The 17,173-nt window shown below is 61.3% G+C and overlaps 1 protein-coding gene across 4 annotated transcripts in view; it reads left to right on the top strand.

The window, feature by feature from the left end:
* Positions 1-17,173, top strand: part of GRM4 (glutamate metabotropic receptor 4) — a 107,701-nt gene that overhangs the window by 79,809 nt on the left and 10,719 nt on the right. For all 4 annotated transcript variants that reach the window (XM_070418739.1, XM_070418742.1, XM_070418741.1 and 1 more), the window contains 3 exons: positions 8,500-8,700; positions 8,920-9,056; positions 14,072-15,007. In XM_070418739.1, coding sequence (XP_070274840.1) covers positions 8,500-8,700; positions 8,920-9,056; positions 14,072-15,007 — 1,274 coding nt within the window. The remainder of the gene's footprint in view (positions 1-8,499; positions 8,701-8,919; positions 9,057-14,071; positions 15,008-17,173) is intronic.

A 17,173-nucleotide genomic window follows, 5' to 3' on the forward strand; every position in this document is an offset into this window, starting at 1 on the left:
GCCTCCCAGCAAAGGTAGCGCATGGGCAGATGCTGAGGATTCAGGACGGAGTGAACCCGGGCGGACAGGACAACGGGCCGTCTCACAGGCTGTTTCCCAGGCAGAAGGTGGTAGAGCAGGATTTGAACTCAGCTGTGTGCTCGAGGCCCTCAGCCCCCTGGGGTTGCCCTCGTGGTTTGGATGTGGGTCCTTGTGTGCTCCTGGTCTGGGCAGCTGGGCACAGTGACGTTGGGAGGCCCTGGTGCCCTCCCTGAGAGGTGCCTGTGCAAGGATGGCGGACTCCCTCCCTTTCCTCCTGGACTGGTCGGTGTGGCTGGGAGGGGCCAGGTGACCGGGGGGGGGGGGGGGGGGCAGGAAGGCCACAGGGACATGCATGAATCCCAGGCAGGGGGTGGCACACGAGTGCCAGGAGAGGAGGGGATGATGACATGAGCAGCAGGTGGGGAGCATGCTGCCCTCTGGTGGCCAGGGCTCAGGGAATCGCGGCCACTTAGGACTGGATATCCCCCAGGGCCCGGGCAGGTTCCTATGCGGGTGGAGGTGGCAGGGTGTGTGCTTGCACACGTGTGTGTGTGACTGTGTGTGCACGAGTCGGTGTGTCTAAGGGAAAAGAGGCGTGTGGGTGCTGTGTTCCTCGGTGAGCTAATAACCACGCACACCCCTTTACAGCGCATCTGCTATGTTTTGGAACTTTAAAGCCATCATCTCATGTCACCCTCACAGTAGCTCTAGGGACTTTTATGATCCCCGCATCATGGAGGAGAATATGGAGAGTCGGCGAGCCCAGGCACCGTGTCCAGGGCTGCACAGCAAATGCTTCATCGGGCAGTAGTCACGGCAGAGGTGCCAGGAGTCCCAATGTGTCTGGGTGTGGGCAGGGTGACCGTGCATCCTGCTTATTCTGTGTGTGTGTGTGTGTGTGTGTGTGTGTGAGTGTGTGTGAGTATGTGTGAATGTGTGTGTGTGTGTGTGAGTGTGTATTGTGTGTGTGTGTGGTGTGTGTGTGAGTGTGTGTGTGAGTGGGTGTGAGTATGTATGAATGTGTGTGTGTGTGAGTGTGTATTGTGTGTGTGTGTGGTGTGTGTGTGTGTGTGTGAGTGGGTGTGTGCGAGCGTGTGTGTAAGCATAAAAGCATCCCAATTTATTCTCACAAGTGCCCGAGTGGGGAAGGAGAATTGGATGGTCACCCTGATTATAGGTCATCAGATGTGACTCGGGGCGGAGATGGGTGAGACTGGACATGCACCTGCCCAGGGCGAGGGGCTTTCTGGAGTCGCCTGTTGGCCTGGGAGAGGCAGGCGGGGACAAGGCCTTGGTCAGTCCATGGGGGCTCTGTCCAGACTCAGTCCTCAGGTCAGGACTCGCCACCATCTCCCACCTGGGCTGGTGAAGGGGAGAGGGCCGCCTCGGGCAGCCCCAGGGGGGTCTGGGCTGGCCGTCAGCAGGATTCAGAGGAGGGTCTCCTTCACTGTGAGCCCGAGGCCAGCTCGGAGGCCTCTCTGGGCCTTTGCTTTCTCATCTGAGAAATGGGGTTGGTGGTGAGCCGGCCCGAGGGTGTCTCGGGGAGTGAGGAAGCGTTCGTGGAGCCACGGTGAGAACGGTGTCACGGGGCTCCCAGCCTGGCTGTGCACTGGGGTCACCTGGGAGCTCGGACACCGTGCCGGGCCCACTGCACAGAGCCGGGGGTGCCACCTGGGCCGCGGTAGTTCGTCAAGCTCCCCACGTGAGTGTGTGTATGTTCAGGGCTGGGAGCCTTGAGTAGGAGCAGTGCTCCCCCAGCCTGTTCACACCGAATCAGCTGGGGACCTTTTAAAACGACTGAGGCCTGACTCCCACCCCCAGACATTCTGATTGAATGGGTACTGGATGCAACCAGGGCATCGGGATTTGCAGGAAGTGCCCCAGGTGTTCTACTGTGCAGCAAAGCGTGGGTGGCTCAGAGGGAAGGGGGGTGCTGGGAGGGAGGACAGCATGCACCCTGGGCTGGAGGGGGGGCATGAGCAAAGGAGCAGAGTGGGGTGAACACGGGTGGCGGGAGGAGTGGAAGGACAGCACCTGGCAGCCACCTGGATCCTTGCTGCATCTGAAGCCGCAGCAGCGGCTGGGGAGAGTCCTTGCGTGTTCCCAGGTCAGGTGCGGCGAGCCCGTCCATCTCTGGGTGAGGTGAGGAGCGGAGGAGCATGGGAATGTTCGTGGGGCCTGAGACCCCCTGAGACCCAGCTCTGGCTTCCCATGGCCTTCCCAAGCCGGTCCCTGGGGAGAATGTCTGTGGCCAGGAGGACCAGGGTGACACCCATGGAGTGCTGGCTCTGGACCGGGCACCTGGGAGGGGTCGGGGAGGGCTCCCCCCCAGGTCTGGATCTGACTCTGCCTTCTCCCTGCCGTGTGGCCTTGGACAAGGTATTTAACCTCTGAGTCTCAGATGTTTGTCTGTGGAACAAGGAAGATCACACCCATCGGTGGGTGTTGTGAGGGTTGGAGATGAAGTGTCTGAGAAGCTGGCTGAACACGATGCCAGCGAGAGGTGCTGATGACCTGTTGTTGTTGACAGAGAGCGAGTGAGAGGTGGGATGCGCAGGCAGTTGGGTAATTGACCAGCCCACGTGTATTGGCTATGGGATCCTGGATCCTGAGGGTGGGGGTCTAGGCTGTCACTGGAGCTGCACCCGCTATAGGCGAGGAGACTGAGGCAGTTTGTGAACACGACAGCGCTGGAGAATTGGCGGAGCTGGAGGCACCCCCCAGCGAGCCTGGCTCCAGAGCTGGTGCCCTGCCCGGCCGGCTGGTGCCTTCCCTCCCGCTCCTCAGGGCCCCCTCCCTCTTGTCCTCAGCCAGCTCTGTGTTCTCCACTTGCCCCCTCACCTCCTCCGGGATTCCTGCCCCACCCTCACTGCCGGCCTCAGGTTGGCCCACCCTGGTCCCCTCGATGCGAACATTCGGCCTCTGCCCCAGGCCCTGCCTGCCCTGCCCGAGGTCTCCCAGTGAGCAAGCGCCACCCTGGCTCCTGTCAGCGCCCCTGCTGAGAGGATGGTGGACCCTCTGGTCCTGGGGTGTTCCAGCTGGGGAGACTGGATCCAAGCTTCAAGGCTGTCTTCAGTTCATTTCCCTCTGAGACAAAGATTAGAGAGCGAGCAGTTCATTGGGGGAGGGGAGAAGGGGGACCCCAGGAAACACGGGAAGGGGAGGGGAGGCAGTGGTACCAAGCAGGTTCCCTTTGAGAGCTGGAGCTCCACATCCCTGGGCTCTGGGGACAGAGGGGCATGCCTCTCAGTCACCCCTGGAGGTGTGAGGCAGCGGGGGGTGGGGAGGGGCAGAAGGGAGACACTACCCCCATCAACCACTGGGAGCTCTCCTGGAGGGGGAATTGCTCAGTTCCCCGCCTGCTGCAGGCCTGGGCAATGAGGCGTCTGTGACCAGAGGAAGCCTCAGGAGAGTGGCAGGTGCTGGCAGCTGGAGACAGGCTGGCGTGCCTGGAAGTGGTAAGGGTGGGGGTATGGGTGGGCACCCATTCTTCCTCAGGCATTCAGCCGGGAGAGTACTGCAGACTTGGGTGTGAGTCTGGTGCTGTGGCTCCCTAGGCGTGTGCCGTGTGCCATGTGCCAAGTGGCTGCGGGCAGGTCTGTTCACCCCTGTGGCCTCCGTGTCCTCATCCCCCGGAGCCCGGCCCCAGCAGAGCTGGCCTCACGGGTCCCGGAGAAGATGGAGGTGATCTGCAGGAAGCGTGGCAGATGGCCCAGCGACCACCGCACCTGGCACCGAGCGAGCTAGGGGTCACCCAGCGGGCAGCTCTGCAGCTGTCAAGGCCTGTGGAAGGCAGCGCCTGCCCCCCCCTCTCCCGCCTCCTCCCCGGGAGTACAGAGCCGGGTTTGGAGGTAAAGCTGTAAACAGGGCAGATGTGGCATCCATCTTTTTGACAGCACTGCCAGCCAGGTGATGGCTGAGCGGAGGAAGGCCCGGTTTATGAGGAAATAGGAGGAATTTACTGCTCGCTGCTCCCGGGGGCCAGGAGCTCGGAGCGGGAGGGCGGCTGCGTGGCAGCTGAGGATGTGAGGACGATGCCCATCACCCAGCCTGTGATAACAGCAATAAGAGCAGCGGCTAATGCTTGTATAGCATTTATCACTTGTCGAGCTCTGCTCCAGCGCTTCGCATTGAATCCTCACAGCAACCCATTTTACAGATGAGGAAACTGAGGCATAGAGAAGTTAAAGACTTTCCCAAGGGTACAAGGTAATCAGTAGCAGAGCTGAGAGTTGAACCCAAGCTGTCTGACTCCAGAGATGTTTTGCCTTGGGCCAGCGGATGTCCTGTCCCCAGGGCCCGCCTGGCTATTCCAGCGGCTTTGCAGGGCCTTTCCACCTCCACATTCCCAAAGGAACCCGAGGGGAAGGGAAGGGACACCACATTTGGAATTACGTACTGTGTGCCAGGCTGTGCCGCCTATGAGAGGAACTCACAGTTACTCAAGCCACCAGCCAGACGGCTTCCCCTCCAGGCCCTTCCCCTCATTGCTGCTTCTCACTTGTTCAACCAGCGTTTGCTAAGAGGCTGTGTGGCCAGCCCTGTGCTGGGCTTGGGGATGGGGCCAGACCTGCCCCGGAGCTCCCCCTGCAGGTGGGGGACAATGCGACCTTGCAGACAGGTGGGGTACACCGGGCCTCCCAGGAGTCAGAGCCGTGGGCCTCCTGGGAGGAACTAACAGTGAGGCCAGAGGGGGCAGGACCAGGGGCCTCTTGGAGGGGATGGAGAGTGCTGGGGACTCGCACCTTTATACTGAGGCCAGAAGTCCTCACTGAGAGGTGAGACTTGAGCAAAGACCTAAAGGCACGAGCGAGTGAGGCATGTGGAGACCTGGGGAAGATGGTGCCAGGCAGAAGACACAGCTTGTGCAAAGGCCCTGAGGTAGGCTCATGCCTGGCAGGTTAGGGGCAGCGAGGAGGCCCCTGCGGGTGAAGAGAGAGCAGCAGGTAGATTGGGGGGGGGGGGGGCGGCAGATTTTGTGGGCCTTGTAGACAGTTTGTAAGGATTCTGTCTCATACAGACTGAGAACAGGCCATTGCGGAGTTTGAAGGAGGGCGGGGTTAATCTGAATGACCATATGCTTGTTTGAATGTCATGCTAATGGTGTGTCACACATATTTTGTGTGTTTATTTGTACATTGTGTACATGGACATGCATACAGATGTGTTCAGATGCGTGCCGGTTTGTGTGTTGCTAGTCTATATGTGCAGATATGAAAGCATGTGGGGTATATCTGGTTGTTTTTGTGTCCTGTGTGAGCATCATGGGTGTGCGTGTGTGTGTGTGTGTGTGTGTGTGTGTGTGTGTAACTCAGGAGGGTTGTGCTGGGCGGGTGAGTTGTGGAGAGGTGAGGGGGAGTCAAGGAGGAGCCCTTATTATTTCAACCTTGAAAACACATTTCAATTACAATTTACAACCTGCAGACAAAGGCTGCAGTCACCGTAGTAACCACAGCTGTGGGGATTGAGGAGAAATCCTCTCCGCTGGTTCCCTGGCTGGCTGTCAGCGGCGGAGGAGCCAAGCGCATCTCCGGCTCATTGTGCCCCGGGACACAATTAGGACATCTTCAAACTGTTGCTGCTGTCACTGCTGCTGTATGTCTGGGATTTATCTCTTCCACTAACTCGCAGAATTGTGTCTTGCCTCCTCCCAGAACCGCGGCGCCCCTGCCTGGGCCTGGGGCTCCTACCCCCCGTGAGAGGGGATTTTCTGACCCCTTTCCCTCCACGGCCACCTACCTCCTAGCCCTGCAGACAAGCCTTACCTCCCAGCTAGGCCTGGCCTGACAGTTGGCACAGGGCCTGGGCCCCAGAAGGGGGAAGAGGCAGATCAGGGAGAAGGGGAGGGACAGTTCAGGGTAGACAAACTCTTTTGGAACCAGAGTGATCTGGGTTCAAATCCCAGCCAGGCCAACCCCCAGGGATGTATGAACACCTACTGGGTGCCATCTGCAAACCCTGGTTCCCTCCTCCGGAGGGGGGCCGTGCAACCTCCCACCTGAGCTGAGCCCCGGGAAGAGCTCATCACAGGCTCGGGAGGGCTCATTAGCTGAGGAGCCGGGCTCGGGGGAGAGCCGGGCTGCGAGGAGAGCCAGCTGGTTATGGGCACAGCTTGGACGGAGCACCTGGTCCTGTGTGACTGTGTGTGACTCCTGCGTCCCCACCAACCACGAGCACCTGGGCTCTGTCCCTGGGCTTCCTCGGGGTTGGAGGTGTGTGTGTGTGTGTGTGTGGCTCGCTCAGGCCTGCTGCGCTCTCGAAGGTAAAGGTCCTTTGCAGGCCACTCACTGCACCTGTTTTCTCATCTGTACTTGGGGCTAGACTTGAGCAGAAGTCAAGGATGTGAAAGTGTGCTGAGAAGTTTCTAGAAGTCCCTGGCAGCTTTGGGGTGGAGATTTGGGAGGGGGGGGGCACAGCAGCCAGGCAGAGACAGGCTCCCCAGTGTGAGGTGCCCTGTGGGGAATGGCTGCTTCAGCGGGAAGCTGAGGAGGGGCCCCTGGGGAGACGGGAGAGCAGAGCTGAGGGCCACTGGGGTCCATTGGCCAGTGCTCGTGGCCTTGGGAGGGCCTCCTTTCTGCGAGGCCACAGCCTCCTCCCCTGCCTCCTTGTTAAGCATTCAGTCTCTTGTCCCTTTGAACCGGGGAGGGAGCTGCAGGAGCTGAGTTTTACCTCCTTCAGGCTGCAGAGGGCAGGCCCCGGGGCTGAGTGGGGTCCAGGGCGGGGCTTCCCAGGCCGCCCCGGCCCAGCCCCCTCTGTCGCCCTCTGAGGACAGGATTGTTCCTTGCATTTTTCTCCCAGCTCCGCTTTTAGCAGCTTGTGATCAGAGGCCTCGGACAGAGGCAGGCTGCGCTGCGGAAGCTGGGAGGTTTGCCTTTCACGTCCATCCTGTCTCTGTTCGTGCCTTGGCCTAGAAATAGCTTTGCCTGTTAGCAACGCTCTGCTGTGCGGAGCCCGAGGCAGGCAGGGCCTCCACGTCCTTGTACCTGGAGTTTAACAAACTTCTGTGGCACTTGGCAAGCACCAGGCCTCCATGCCGCTGTGAATATTAGACCATTAGTCCCCACAGGGTCCCGATCCTGGCCCGGAACTGAAGCCGAGAGACGAGTGATGGGTTCAAGGTCACACAGCTAGAGGCGTGGGCGGAGCTGGGGTTCCAGCCCAGACAGTCTGGTGCCCATGCAGTGCAGCATGGCGGGTGGTGAGGGGCTTAGCTGACTGCGAGGGCCCGGGCGGCAGCCTCGGGCCGCCCATCTCTAGCCCCGAGGCCACACCGTAGAGTGGCGGGCTCTGTCTGAAGCAAACTGCCCCCGTAGAGCCACTGGTCATCTGCCCCAAACTGTCCAGTCTGAGTAATGACTCTCGGCTCTGACCCCGAGGTGGGGGAAACGGGAGCCAGGCTCACCCTGGGTCACGGGGTCTCGGCGGCTGAGGCAGGGGTAGGAGCCCTGGCAGGCAGGCACGGTGACCTCACTGTGTAAAAACGCAGGGCCCCCCTCCCCCGGGGTGAGCTGGGGTCTTGGGGCCGGAGGTCAAGTGCAGTCTGGGGTGGAGGCCGGGGGTGGGGGGGGAGTGGGGGGGGCGGGGAGGCTGGAGCTGGGAGTGCTCATCCAGTCCCCGCGAGGCTGGCGCTGGACCTGCGGCCGCCTCTCTGGGCTTCAGGTTTCTTATCTGTAAATGACAGAATTGGAGCAGATGATTCCACGGGCCTGCCACCCAGCACCGCGATCCCGTGGTTTCTGGCTGCCACTCAGCAGTCCCTGGGGCTCTGTCCTGAGCCAGGCTGAGAAGGGTGGCCGTTGGGTGGTGACTGAGCCTCTGGGTGTGGGGATTGGATGGTGGAGCAGACCACAGGCAGCAGGGTGCCCCCGGCACTCATGTCTGTCTCCGGTGTGGGCGGAGGGGGGTGGACAGTGACTTCAGAGCTCCCAGGGGTCAGGGCTGGTGCTGACCCGCCCAACCTGGCCCCCACACAACGGATCCTGGAGGCTCAGGCGGGTGGCTCCTGGGGCTGGGAAGTGCCTGGGAAGGTGTCTAAGGCCTTCCAGCAGGTGGCATGGGTGGGGGTGGCTTATGAGGGTTCATTCCTTGTCCTGGCCTTGAGGGAGGAGGCTGCGGCCATGCTGTGCGCAGGGGCTGTGGCCTCAGGAGGGGAACCCGGCTTCCGTGGTGGTCTGTCCATCCTGTCCCTCCACCCTGCCCCGTGTCCTCACCTCGAAGTTCCTGCCCCCCCTGCCCTGGCTGGTCTGGGGCCCCGGGGCACAGGGTCCAGGGGTACAGTGGGGAGAACAGCAGGCCCTCCCCTTCACCCCTCGGGGCCCCCAGCTGCCTCCACCAGACTGATTCCTGGGGAGCAGAGCAAGCAGTGGGCTAGGAGCCAGGAGAGCTGGGCCGCCTGGACGCTGTGCACCTCTGCTTCCCACTGCGCGGCCTGCGAGGGTGGCGGGCGTGGCGGGTGCCCACTCCGGTGTTTGGTTGCAGACCGCGAGCGCATTGGGCAGGATTCAGCGTACGAGCAGGAGGGGAAGGTGCAGTTTGTGATTGACGCCGTGTACGCCATGGGCCACGCGCTGCACGCGATGCACCGGGACCTGTGTCCGGGCCGCGTGGGGCTCTGCCCACGCATGGACCCCGTGGACGGCACCCAGCTGCTCAAGTACATCCGCAGCGTCAACTTCTCAGGTGGGAGCGCGGTGCGTGGTACCTGCCAACCGGGGGTCCTGGGCCGTGCAGCCAGGGGAAGGGGTCCTGGGCCCCGGGGGTGGGGTCGAGGGTGAAGCCTCCCCAATCTCCATGCAGGGGCCTCCCTGGAGGCGTCTCTGCCCCGGGCTCATAGTCCTCCAGCCTCTGGGTGCAGGCTCAGCAAGGAGACTGAGTGTGCGACTCCCACTGTCCCCACAGGCATTGCCGGGAACCCCGTGACCTTCAACGAGAACGGAGACGCGCCCGGCCGCTATGACATCTACCAGTACCAGCTGCGCAACGGCTCTGCTGAGTATAAGGTCATCGGCTCCTGGACTGACCACCTGCACCTGCGAGTAAGCGCCTGCAGGAGGGCGGGAGGGGGGGGGCGCCTGGGTGGAGAGTCACTTGGCCCATCCCAGCTCAGTGGGGGGGGGGGTAAGGGGGGCAGCCCCTGAGTAGCCCCGATCTCTGGGATTGTTGCTGCCAGTCGGGATTTTGTTCCGTGCCCCCGCCCAGACATCAGAGGGCCCCGACCCCCAGCGGAGACGGAAGGACAGGGCCGCTGGGCCCCTGCTGTGTCTGCCCCTGCCTCTCCCTTGCCTGGGCCTTTCTGCCTGCCGCCCCCTCGCAGGGCCAAAGCTCTGGAGAGAGGCGCACGTGGAGTGAAATGGCTCGAGGCTTGCTGGTGCGGGCAGCGGGGGTGAGCAGGGGGGCTGTGTTTGGACAGAGGACAGTGTTTAAGGCAAAGGGCGCAGTCAGTAGCAGGTGGGGAGCTGTTTGAGAGTCGGTCTCCAGCGTTGGCAACCCCCCGGGAAGGCCGCCTTTTTCCTGGGTCCTCCCAGCCACGCTTTCCAGCTCACAGTTGTTCCCGGGGGTGTGGGGACATGGTGGCTTTCTCTCTGGTCTCGGTCCCCGCCGTGACAGGGAGCAGTGTTTTCAGAGGGAAAGGACCTGTGGTTTGTCCCCAAGGAAAGGCCCGTGGACTTGGTCCCTGACCTGCAAGGTGAAGGTGAGTGTGCTCTGGTGGGCACAGTGTGACGTCTGGATGGACCGGAGAGGCCCCGGGGCCCAGGTCCACACCTGGCCTCCTCATGCTTCTTCCGCGTCCTGGGAGAGCCGCAGCGCGTCCGCGTCCCCTCTTGTAATGATCTCCCTGGTGACCAGCCCCTGGAGCCCTGAAGAGCAGTTTCTGCCCATGACCTCACTTAGCCCCACATCTTCTAAGTCAGAGGAGAGATCTGAGGAAACCCAGCCCCAGGGCGAGCCGAGGGCCGCACCGCACGGCGGGACGGAGCTCATTGCTATGGTGATGCTCCTGAGTGCCGAGCGGAGACAGACAGGCAGGCTGGCAGAACAGGGCAGGTGGGCGCACTTGGCAACGTGGGACCATGCCCCACATGGAGCCGGGCCTCATTCGGGTGCAGTGGGTGGGGCAGGGGGCCAGTGACCCAGGTCCTGCAGCAGCAGCAGCAGCAGCAGCAGCAGCAGCAGCAGAGCAGCTCACCCTGGCTGAGACCTGCTGTGCACAGCTCCGTTCCAGCATGTGCCCTCACTGTGAGGACGACAGCCCGAGAAGCAGGCAGGCAGGCAGGCAGGGTGTTCCCCATGCTGCAGGTGTGCGAAGTGAAGGTCCCCTCCCACTGTACGTGCCCCCCCACCCCCCTGGAGTTGGGGTGGGAGGAGGTGACCACACCTTCCCACTTTCTCCCTGAGCGCTCACTTGGGGCTGCGCTGTGGGGGCCACAGAGTGGGCAGGGCTCAGGGGGCCGAGGAGGAGGCCTCTCCTGCCAGTGTCCGGATCTCATGACTTCTCCTGTAGATTCCACAGAGACTCACTGCCCCCCCCGCCCCGTCACCCCCCCCCCCCCCCCCCCCCCCCCCCCCCGGTGTCAGCCCTGTCTGGGGACTGGATGCCCCGGTGTCAGCCCTGTCTGGGGACTGGATGTGGGGCAGGGAAGCAAACATCAAGACCCTGCCCTTGTGGGGCGGACGTTCTGGTGAAATAAAGCATTTCCATTATGACTTCTGAGCGGAAACCCCCTAAGTGCCAAAGGGCAAGTGGCTTCATGTCCGCGATCATTGGAGCAGATGGACAACACGGCTCAGAGGCTGCAGTGTCTGCTCCAGGGCACACAGCCAGCTGGCAGCAGAACCGTGACCACATTCACTGCGTTTTCCACTGGAGCCAGAATTTTCCAGAACACCTGCCGTCACCCGTGTCCTCTGGGAAAGGTCCCTCCCCGCAGTCTCCTAGCTCCGGGGCTCGGGGGTTGTCCGGCCTGGCATCCCCGCAGGCCCCTGGCCGGCCATTGCTGTGCTCCTTGGCTACTGGGGACCACACAGCCCTGTCGTGCCAGGGCCACAGGACAAGCTTCTTCCTCCTGGTTTTCCTCCCACCGGTCTTTGTCGCCCTCCCCCCCCCCCCCCCGCGCCCCCCCTCCCCCTCCCCGGCTTTGTTCCTCAGCTCTGAAACCCGCCCCTCGCTCCGGGGCCAGCTGGTTGTTCTCCAGGAGTAAGCACCCAGCACCCGCGTGGCCCCGGTGCGGGCAGGCCCGCTGCTCTCTAAGCATCGGCTCTTCCTTAGAGTCACTTCCTGTAGAGCAGACGCTGTGAATCCGGCTCCCAAGTGGTCAGCTCCCTTTGCCCAGCGCCTGGAGCTCCCAGGGCCTCTCTCTTTCCAGAATTCTGTCACACTCAGAGCGGTGCCCACACTCCGTGGCTCGCTCGCTCACAGTGACTGCCTTTGGAGACGTGGGATGGTGACTAGCACTAGTTTAGAGCGAGATGTGAACACTGACCCTGGGCACGCAGTGGCTGTCCTGTGAGGAAACTTTGTTCGTTGCTCTCCGCTGGTCCCCGCTCCATGTGGTGCCGGAGGAGGCCATGGGCCGAGCCATCAGCTGCACTCCTCCCCGCCTGTGTGCACCCGGATCTCCTGGAAACTCAGGCTCTGAGTCCGTGGGTCTGCGGTGGACCAAAGTTTTTGCTTTCCCAGCAGGCTCCTGGCTGGAGCTGCTGCTGCTGGTCTGGGGGCCGCGGCTGAGCAGCAAGGCCTCCTGAGCGTGCTCTGCTCTGCCCTGTGCCTCTAGGCCAGTGGTCGGCAAACTGCGGCTCGCGAGCCACGTGCGGCTCTTTGTCCCCTTGAGTGTGGCTCTTCCACAAAATACCACGTGCGGGCGCGCACGTACAGTGCGATTGAAACTTCGTGGCACATGCGCAGAAGTTGGTATTTTGTGGAAGAGCCACACTCAAGGGGCCAAAGAGCCGCATGTGGCCTGTGAGCCGCAGTTTGCCGACCACTGCTCTAGGCCAAGCATGTCAAACTCACAGGCTAACACGGGCCAAATAAACAAGGTGTAAGCTTATGTGGCCGCAAAAAAACAAAAGCTTCGATTTTCATAGAAACGTAGGTTTATTTCAATAGAGACATGCTGAATACAAAGGTCTGAAATAAATGAGTAATCATTAACATTAAATAATAGATTATTTTAATAAAAATTGATATTTTTTCTTGAAGATTAACTTACCAGACACTGAATAACTGCACAAATTAATAAGTGTAATGCAAGTAATCCCATTTTCCTAGTTCTCTGAAAGTGAAATATTTCCTGTCGCGCACACCAAACAAGTCAGTCCAAGACCAATGACGTGGCCATCTGCTGCTAAAATATTCGCTGCTGGTATTAGTGGAGAGAAATGGTGTGTAAGATGTGTAAGGGAAATGAATGCAACACGATTATAGTAATCAGTAATTAGTAGACATTGTAGTTATTAATAATCTACACTAATAAAAGAGAAACATGGTAATTAGCGTACGACCGCTACCCTTCCCATTGGCTAATCAGCATATCCTTATGCAAATCAACTGCCAACTAAGATGGCGGCTAATTTGCATACACCCAATGATGGGAGGCAAAGGGGAAGGACTGAAGAATGGTGATTGGCAACCCAGGTGGCAGGCAAGAGCTAGGGGGTGGGCAAAGGCCGCCTTTCCCCAACCCCCAGCCGGTGATCGCCATTGGAAAGCCAGGCAGCAAACCCGACCCCCAGGGGCTGGGGTTGCCAGCTGGCCTGCGCCCAGGATTGCCATGGCATCGGAGGGCGGGAGGGCTGGGGCGCAGGCCAGGCGGCAACCCCAGACCCCACTGGGGCCGGGGTTGCCGGCTGGCCTGCGTCCAGGATCACAATGGCATCGGAGGGCGGGAGGGCCCGGGCGCAGGCCAGGCGGCAACCCCAGACCCCACTGGGGCCGGGGTTGCGGGCTGGCCTGCGCAGAGTGATCCCCATGGTGATCGGAGGGAGGGAAGGCCCAGGCGCTCACCTGACTGTGTGGTCTGAGTTTGATAAACCGAGAAAAAGTTGTAAAATGAAGTACTAATCTCTAGGGTTTAGGTCAGACCAAGGAGTAGTGCCACTCAGCCAGAAGCTGGCTCATGGCTGGCCAGGGCGGAGGTGGTGGCAGGAGCCTCTCCCACCTCCATGGCAGCACTAAGAATGTCTAACTAACAGTTTAGGCCCGATCCCTTGGGGGCCTAAGCCTTTAGTTGGACATCCCCCGAGGGCTCCCTGGCTACCAGAAGGATGTCTGACTGCAAGCTTAAGCCTGATTCCCCAGGGAGTGGGCCTAAGTCAACAGGTGGACATCCCCCAAGGGGTCCTGGACTGCAAATGGGCGCAGGCCGGGCTGAGGGCCGCACACCACCCCCCCCCCCCCAACGAGTGCACAAATTTTGTGCACCGGGTCTCTAGTCCTATATAATAAAAGGCTAATATGCAAATTGTCCCCTTGGGAGTTCATCTTTGACTGACCGGGAGTTCAACTGCTCGCTACGATGTACGCTAACCACCAGGGGGCGGCACAGAACAAAGGAAGGCCCCAGCCAGCAGCTGGAAGACCCTGATCAGGGCTGCTGGCCAGGCCTAGGGACCCTATCTATGCATGAATTTCATGCACTGGGCCTCTAGTTATGCATAACAGGATATTGTAAAAATTAAGTTATGGGATTTTTATTAAAATGTTTCTTACATACCGTTATATTGGCTGGGCCGCAAAAATATTTGTTGGGGGCCACATGTGGCCCATGGGCCGCGAGTTTGACATGCTTGCTCTAGGCTGCTCTCTGCTGTCCCCTCTACAACCCTGGAGTTTTAGACTCGATCAGGATTTGTCATAGGCCAGTGTGTCTGAATCAGGGGGAGCTTGTTTAAATCCAGCTGTTGGACTCAGCGGATCGGGAGGGCCCAGGCAACTGGGTTTGTAGCCAACTAAGTGGGTGATTCAGGTGTGGGGCTACAGGGTGCCAGCGTGGGGTGGCACAGGGCACTGGGGCACATCCTGAGGCCCACTCCTCCGCGCTGTCGTTGCCAGATGGAGCGGATGCTGTGGCCGGGGAGTGGGCAGCAGCTGCCCCGCTCCATCTGCAGCCTGCCCTGCCAGCCGGGGGAGCGGAAGAAGACAGTGAAGGGCATGCCCTGCTGCTGGCACTGCGAGCCCTGCACTGGGTACCAGTACCAAGTGGACCGCTACACCTGCAAGACGTGCCCGTACGACATGCGGCCCACCGAGAACCGCACGGGCTGCCGGCCCATCCCCATCATCAAGCTGGAGTGGGCCTCGCCCTGGGCCGTGCTGCCCCTCTTCCTGGCCATAGTGGGCATCGCGGCCACGCTCTTTGTGGTCGTCACCTTCATGCGCTACAACGACACACCCATTGTCAAGGCCTCGGGCCGCGAGCTGAGCTACGTGCTGCTGGCGGGCATCTTCCTGTGCTATGCCACCACCTTCCTCATGATCGCGGAGCCCGACCTGGGCACCTGCTCGCTGCGCCGCATCTTCCTGGGGCTTGGCATGAGCATCAGCTACGCAGCCCTGCTCACCAAGACCAACCGCATCTATCGCATCTTCGAGCAAGGCAAACGGTCGGTCAGCGCCCCGCGGTTCATCAGCCCCGCCTCGCAGCTGGCCATCACCTTCAGCCTCATCTCCCTGCAGCTGCTGGGCATCTGTGTGTGGTTCGTGGTGGACCCCTCCCACTCGGTGGTGGACTTCCAGGACCAGCGGACGCTGGACCCCCGCTTCGCCCGGGGGGTGCTCAAGTGCGACATCTCGGACCTGTCGCTCATCTGCCTGCTGGGCTACAGCATGCTGCTCATGGTCACCTGCACGGTGTATGCCATCAAGACGCGCGGCGTGCCCGAGACCTTCAACGAGGCCAAGCCCATCGGCTTCACCATGTACACCACCTGCATCGTCTGGCTGGCCTTCATCCCCATCTTCTTTGGCACCTCACAGTCGGCGGACAAGGTGAGTGGGGGATGGAGGGTGGGGTGGGGGGGAGGGCCGAGTAGGGTCAGCCTCCACCCGGCTTGGAAGTGCTTCTTTCACGCTTTACCCCGTCTTCTCTCTTCATTGTGAGTTTTTTCTCCAGGTCCTGGGCTTTCCCTCCTCCCTCCCTTTCTCTTTTCCTGTCTCCTCTCGTTTTCTCTGTCTCATCTCTCCCCTCCTCTCTCTTTCCCTTTCCTAGCCTCCTCCTCTTTCCTCGTCTCTCCACCCCTGCCTTTCCCGCCTCCTCTCTTCCTCTCCCCCCCTTTCCTCGTTCTCTCTCTCCTCTCTGAGCCTGGGAGGCTGCACCGTCTTTCGTTCTTCATTCTTTTCTAGACGGTCCATTACCTCCCTCTCCACTCAGCCCACCGTCCTTTCTGTCCATCCCTCTCTTCTTCCTCCTCCGCCCACCCTGTCTCTGCCCTCACAGGACCCCGGGCCCCTGAGGTGGGAGGTGGGTCAGGCACCTTTCCCCTCTCCCAGCCCCAAGCTGCTCTGAGGCCCAGGAGCCGGCCTGGCAGCGTCAGCCCGGGGGCCCTTCCCTCCTGCGCCTCCTGCAGGCTCTGTAGGCCATCCTGGACCCACCCCCTGGACCCACCCCCAGGCCCCGGGGGCTCTACCCACGCCCCAGCACAGCACTGGGGGATTATCCTGAAGAGTTGGGTGTCAGTGAATTAGAGGCCAGAGACATGGACGATCCTGGGGACCCCAGCCCCCAGCTCCTGGTCGGAGCTCTGTGTCTAACTGTGGCGTCCTAGGCAAGCCGGCTGGCCTCTGCCTCAGTTTCTTCATCGTGCATTAGGGCCGTGATCCTCCTCCTCACCCTACAGGCGTTGTGACAACCACACGGCGTGATGGTGTAGACGCAGTGACCCGCTGTGCGGGTCTGGGCCTGAGGAGGGTGGTGGGCACAGGGCGGACGGCATGGGACCCAGTGGGAAGGCTGTTGGCTTTTGCTGTGAGTGAGAAGGGAGCTGCTGTGGGGTGTGAGTGGGAGGGAGGCGTTGCTGCGTAGGGTTAAAAGGATCCCGCTGGCTGCTGGGTGGGGCCCGGATCAGGGCTCCCGGGAGGAGGTTATGGAATAGTCCCGACAGGGGCTGCACGGCAGGCTGGCGGGGAGGCGGGCTTCTGGCTGTGTCTGGCGGGGGCGGGAGCGGGGCTGGCCTGTCTCTGATGGGTGCATGTGGGTGGGAGACACAGAGGAGTCAGGGATGACTCGGTGGCTTTTGGTGTGAGGCTGGGAAGGGGGGGTGTCGTGCACTGAGTGGGGGAGATGATAAGGAGCCGATGTGGGCGGACATCGGGGTCCTTTGGATGTGCTGTTTGGGGTGCCCGTTCGATGCCCAAGTGCCACTGTCACGTCAACGGCTGAATAGGTGAGCCTGGAGCTCGGGGGCGAGGCCCAGGCTGGACGTAACTGGGGGAGTCGTCAGCCCGTGGATGGCATTAGGGCTGTGAGCCTGGTGTCAGCCCGGGGAGGGTGTGGCTTCAGTGCGGCTGCCGCCAAAGGCCTGGCAGGCGGGTGCTTGTCATCTGCCAGGTGCCTTACCTACTGATTGGCTCACCCTGCAACCGCAGGTGAGGGTAGATATCCCCACCCCATTCATACACGAAAACATGGAGGCACAGAGAGGCAGAGTGACGTGTCTGAGGTCACACAGCCAGGGGTGGCACAGCTGGACATGACCCTACTCTAACTCAGGTGTCCCCAGCCTGCCATGGCCCCCTGCAGCTCTGGGACACCTTCTCTGCCTAGGGGCCTCCTCTTCTCCAACAGCTCCATTCCGATGCCGGGGCCAGGCCCAGGGAAGCCTGTGGCCTGTCTTCCAGGGGTGGCCCACGGGCTGGGGTTCCAAGTAGCAGACCGGGGCTGGTAGTGAGTGCCCCGAGGTCTGAGGCCAGGCCTGGTGCCAGGTGCTCCAGAGCCGGCGCAGCCACCAGGCCTCACTCGTGCTGAGACCCAGGTCTCCAGCTCCCACCAGGCCTGCGGGAGGCCCTCCGTGCTGAGAGCAGGTTCAGGCGATGGCCCATGCCCTGCAGCACTAGGGAGCCCCACAAAGCCAGCGGGGTTGGGGTGGGGGGGTGGCGCCCCACACTCCAGGAAGCTGGCAGCCTGAGGAATTCCCTCAATAATACCACCATCTCTCC

The sequence above is a fragment of the Myotis yumanensis genome, unplaced genomic scaffold (assembly GCF_028538775.1).
Source record: "Myotis yumanensis isolate MYYU_CA2020_CCGP unplaced genomic scaffold, mMyoYum1.0.hap1 SCAF_6, whole genome shotgun sequence".
Classification (NCBI taxonomy): Eukaryota; Metazoa; Chordata; class Mammalia; order Chiroptera; family Vespertilionidae; genus Myotis; species Myotis yumanensis.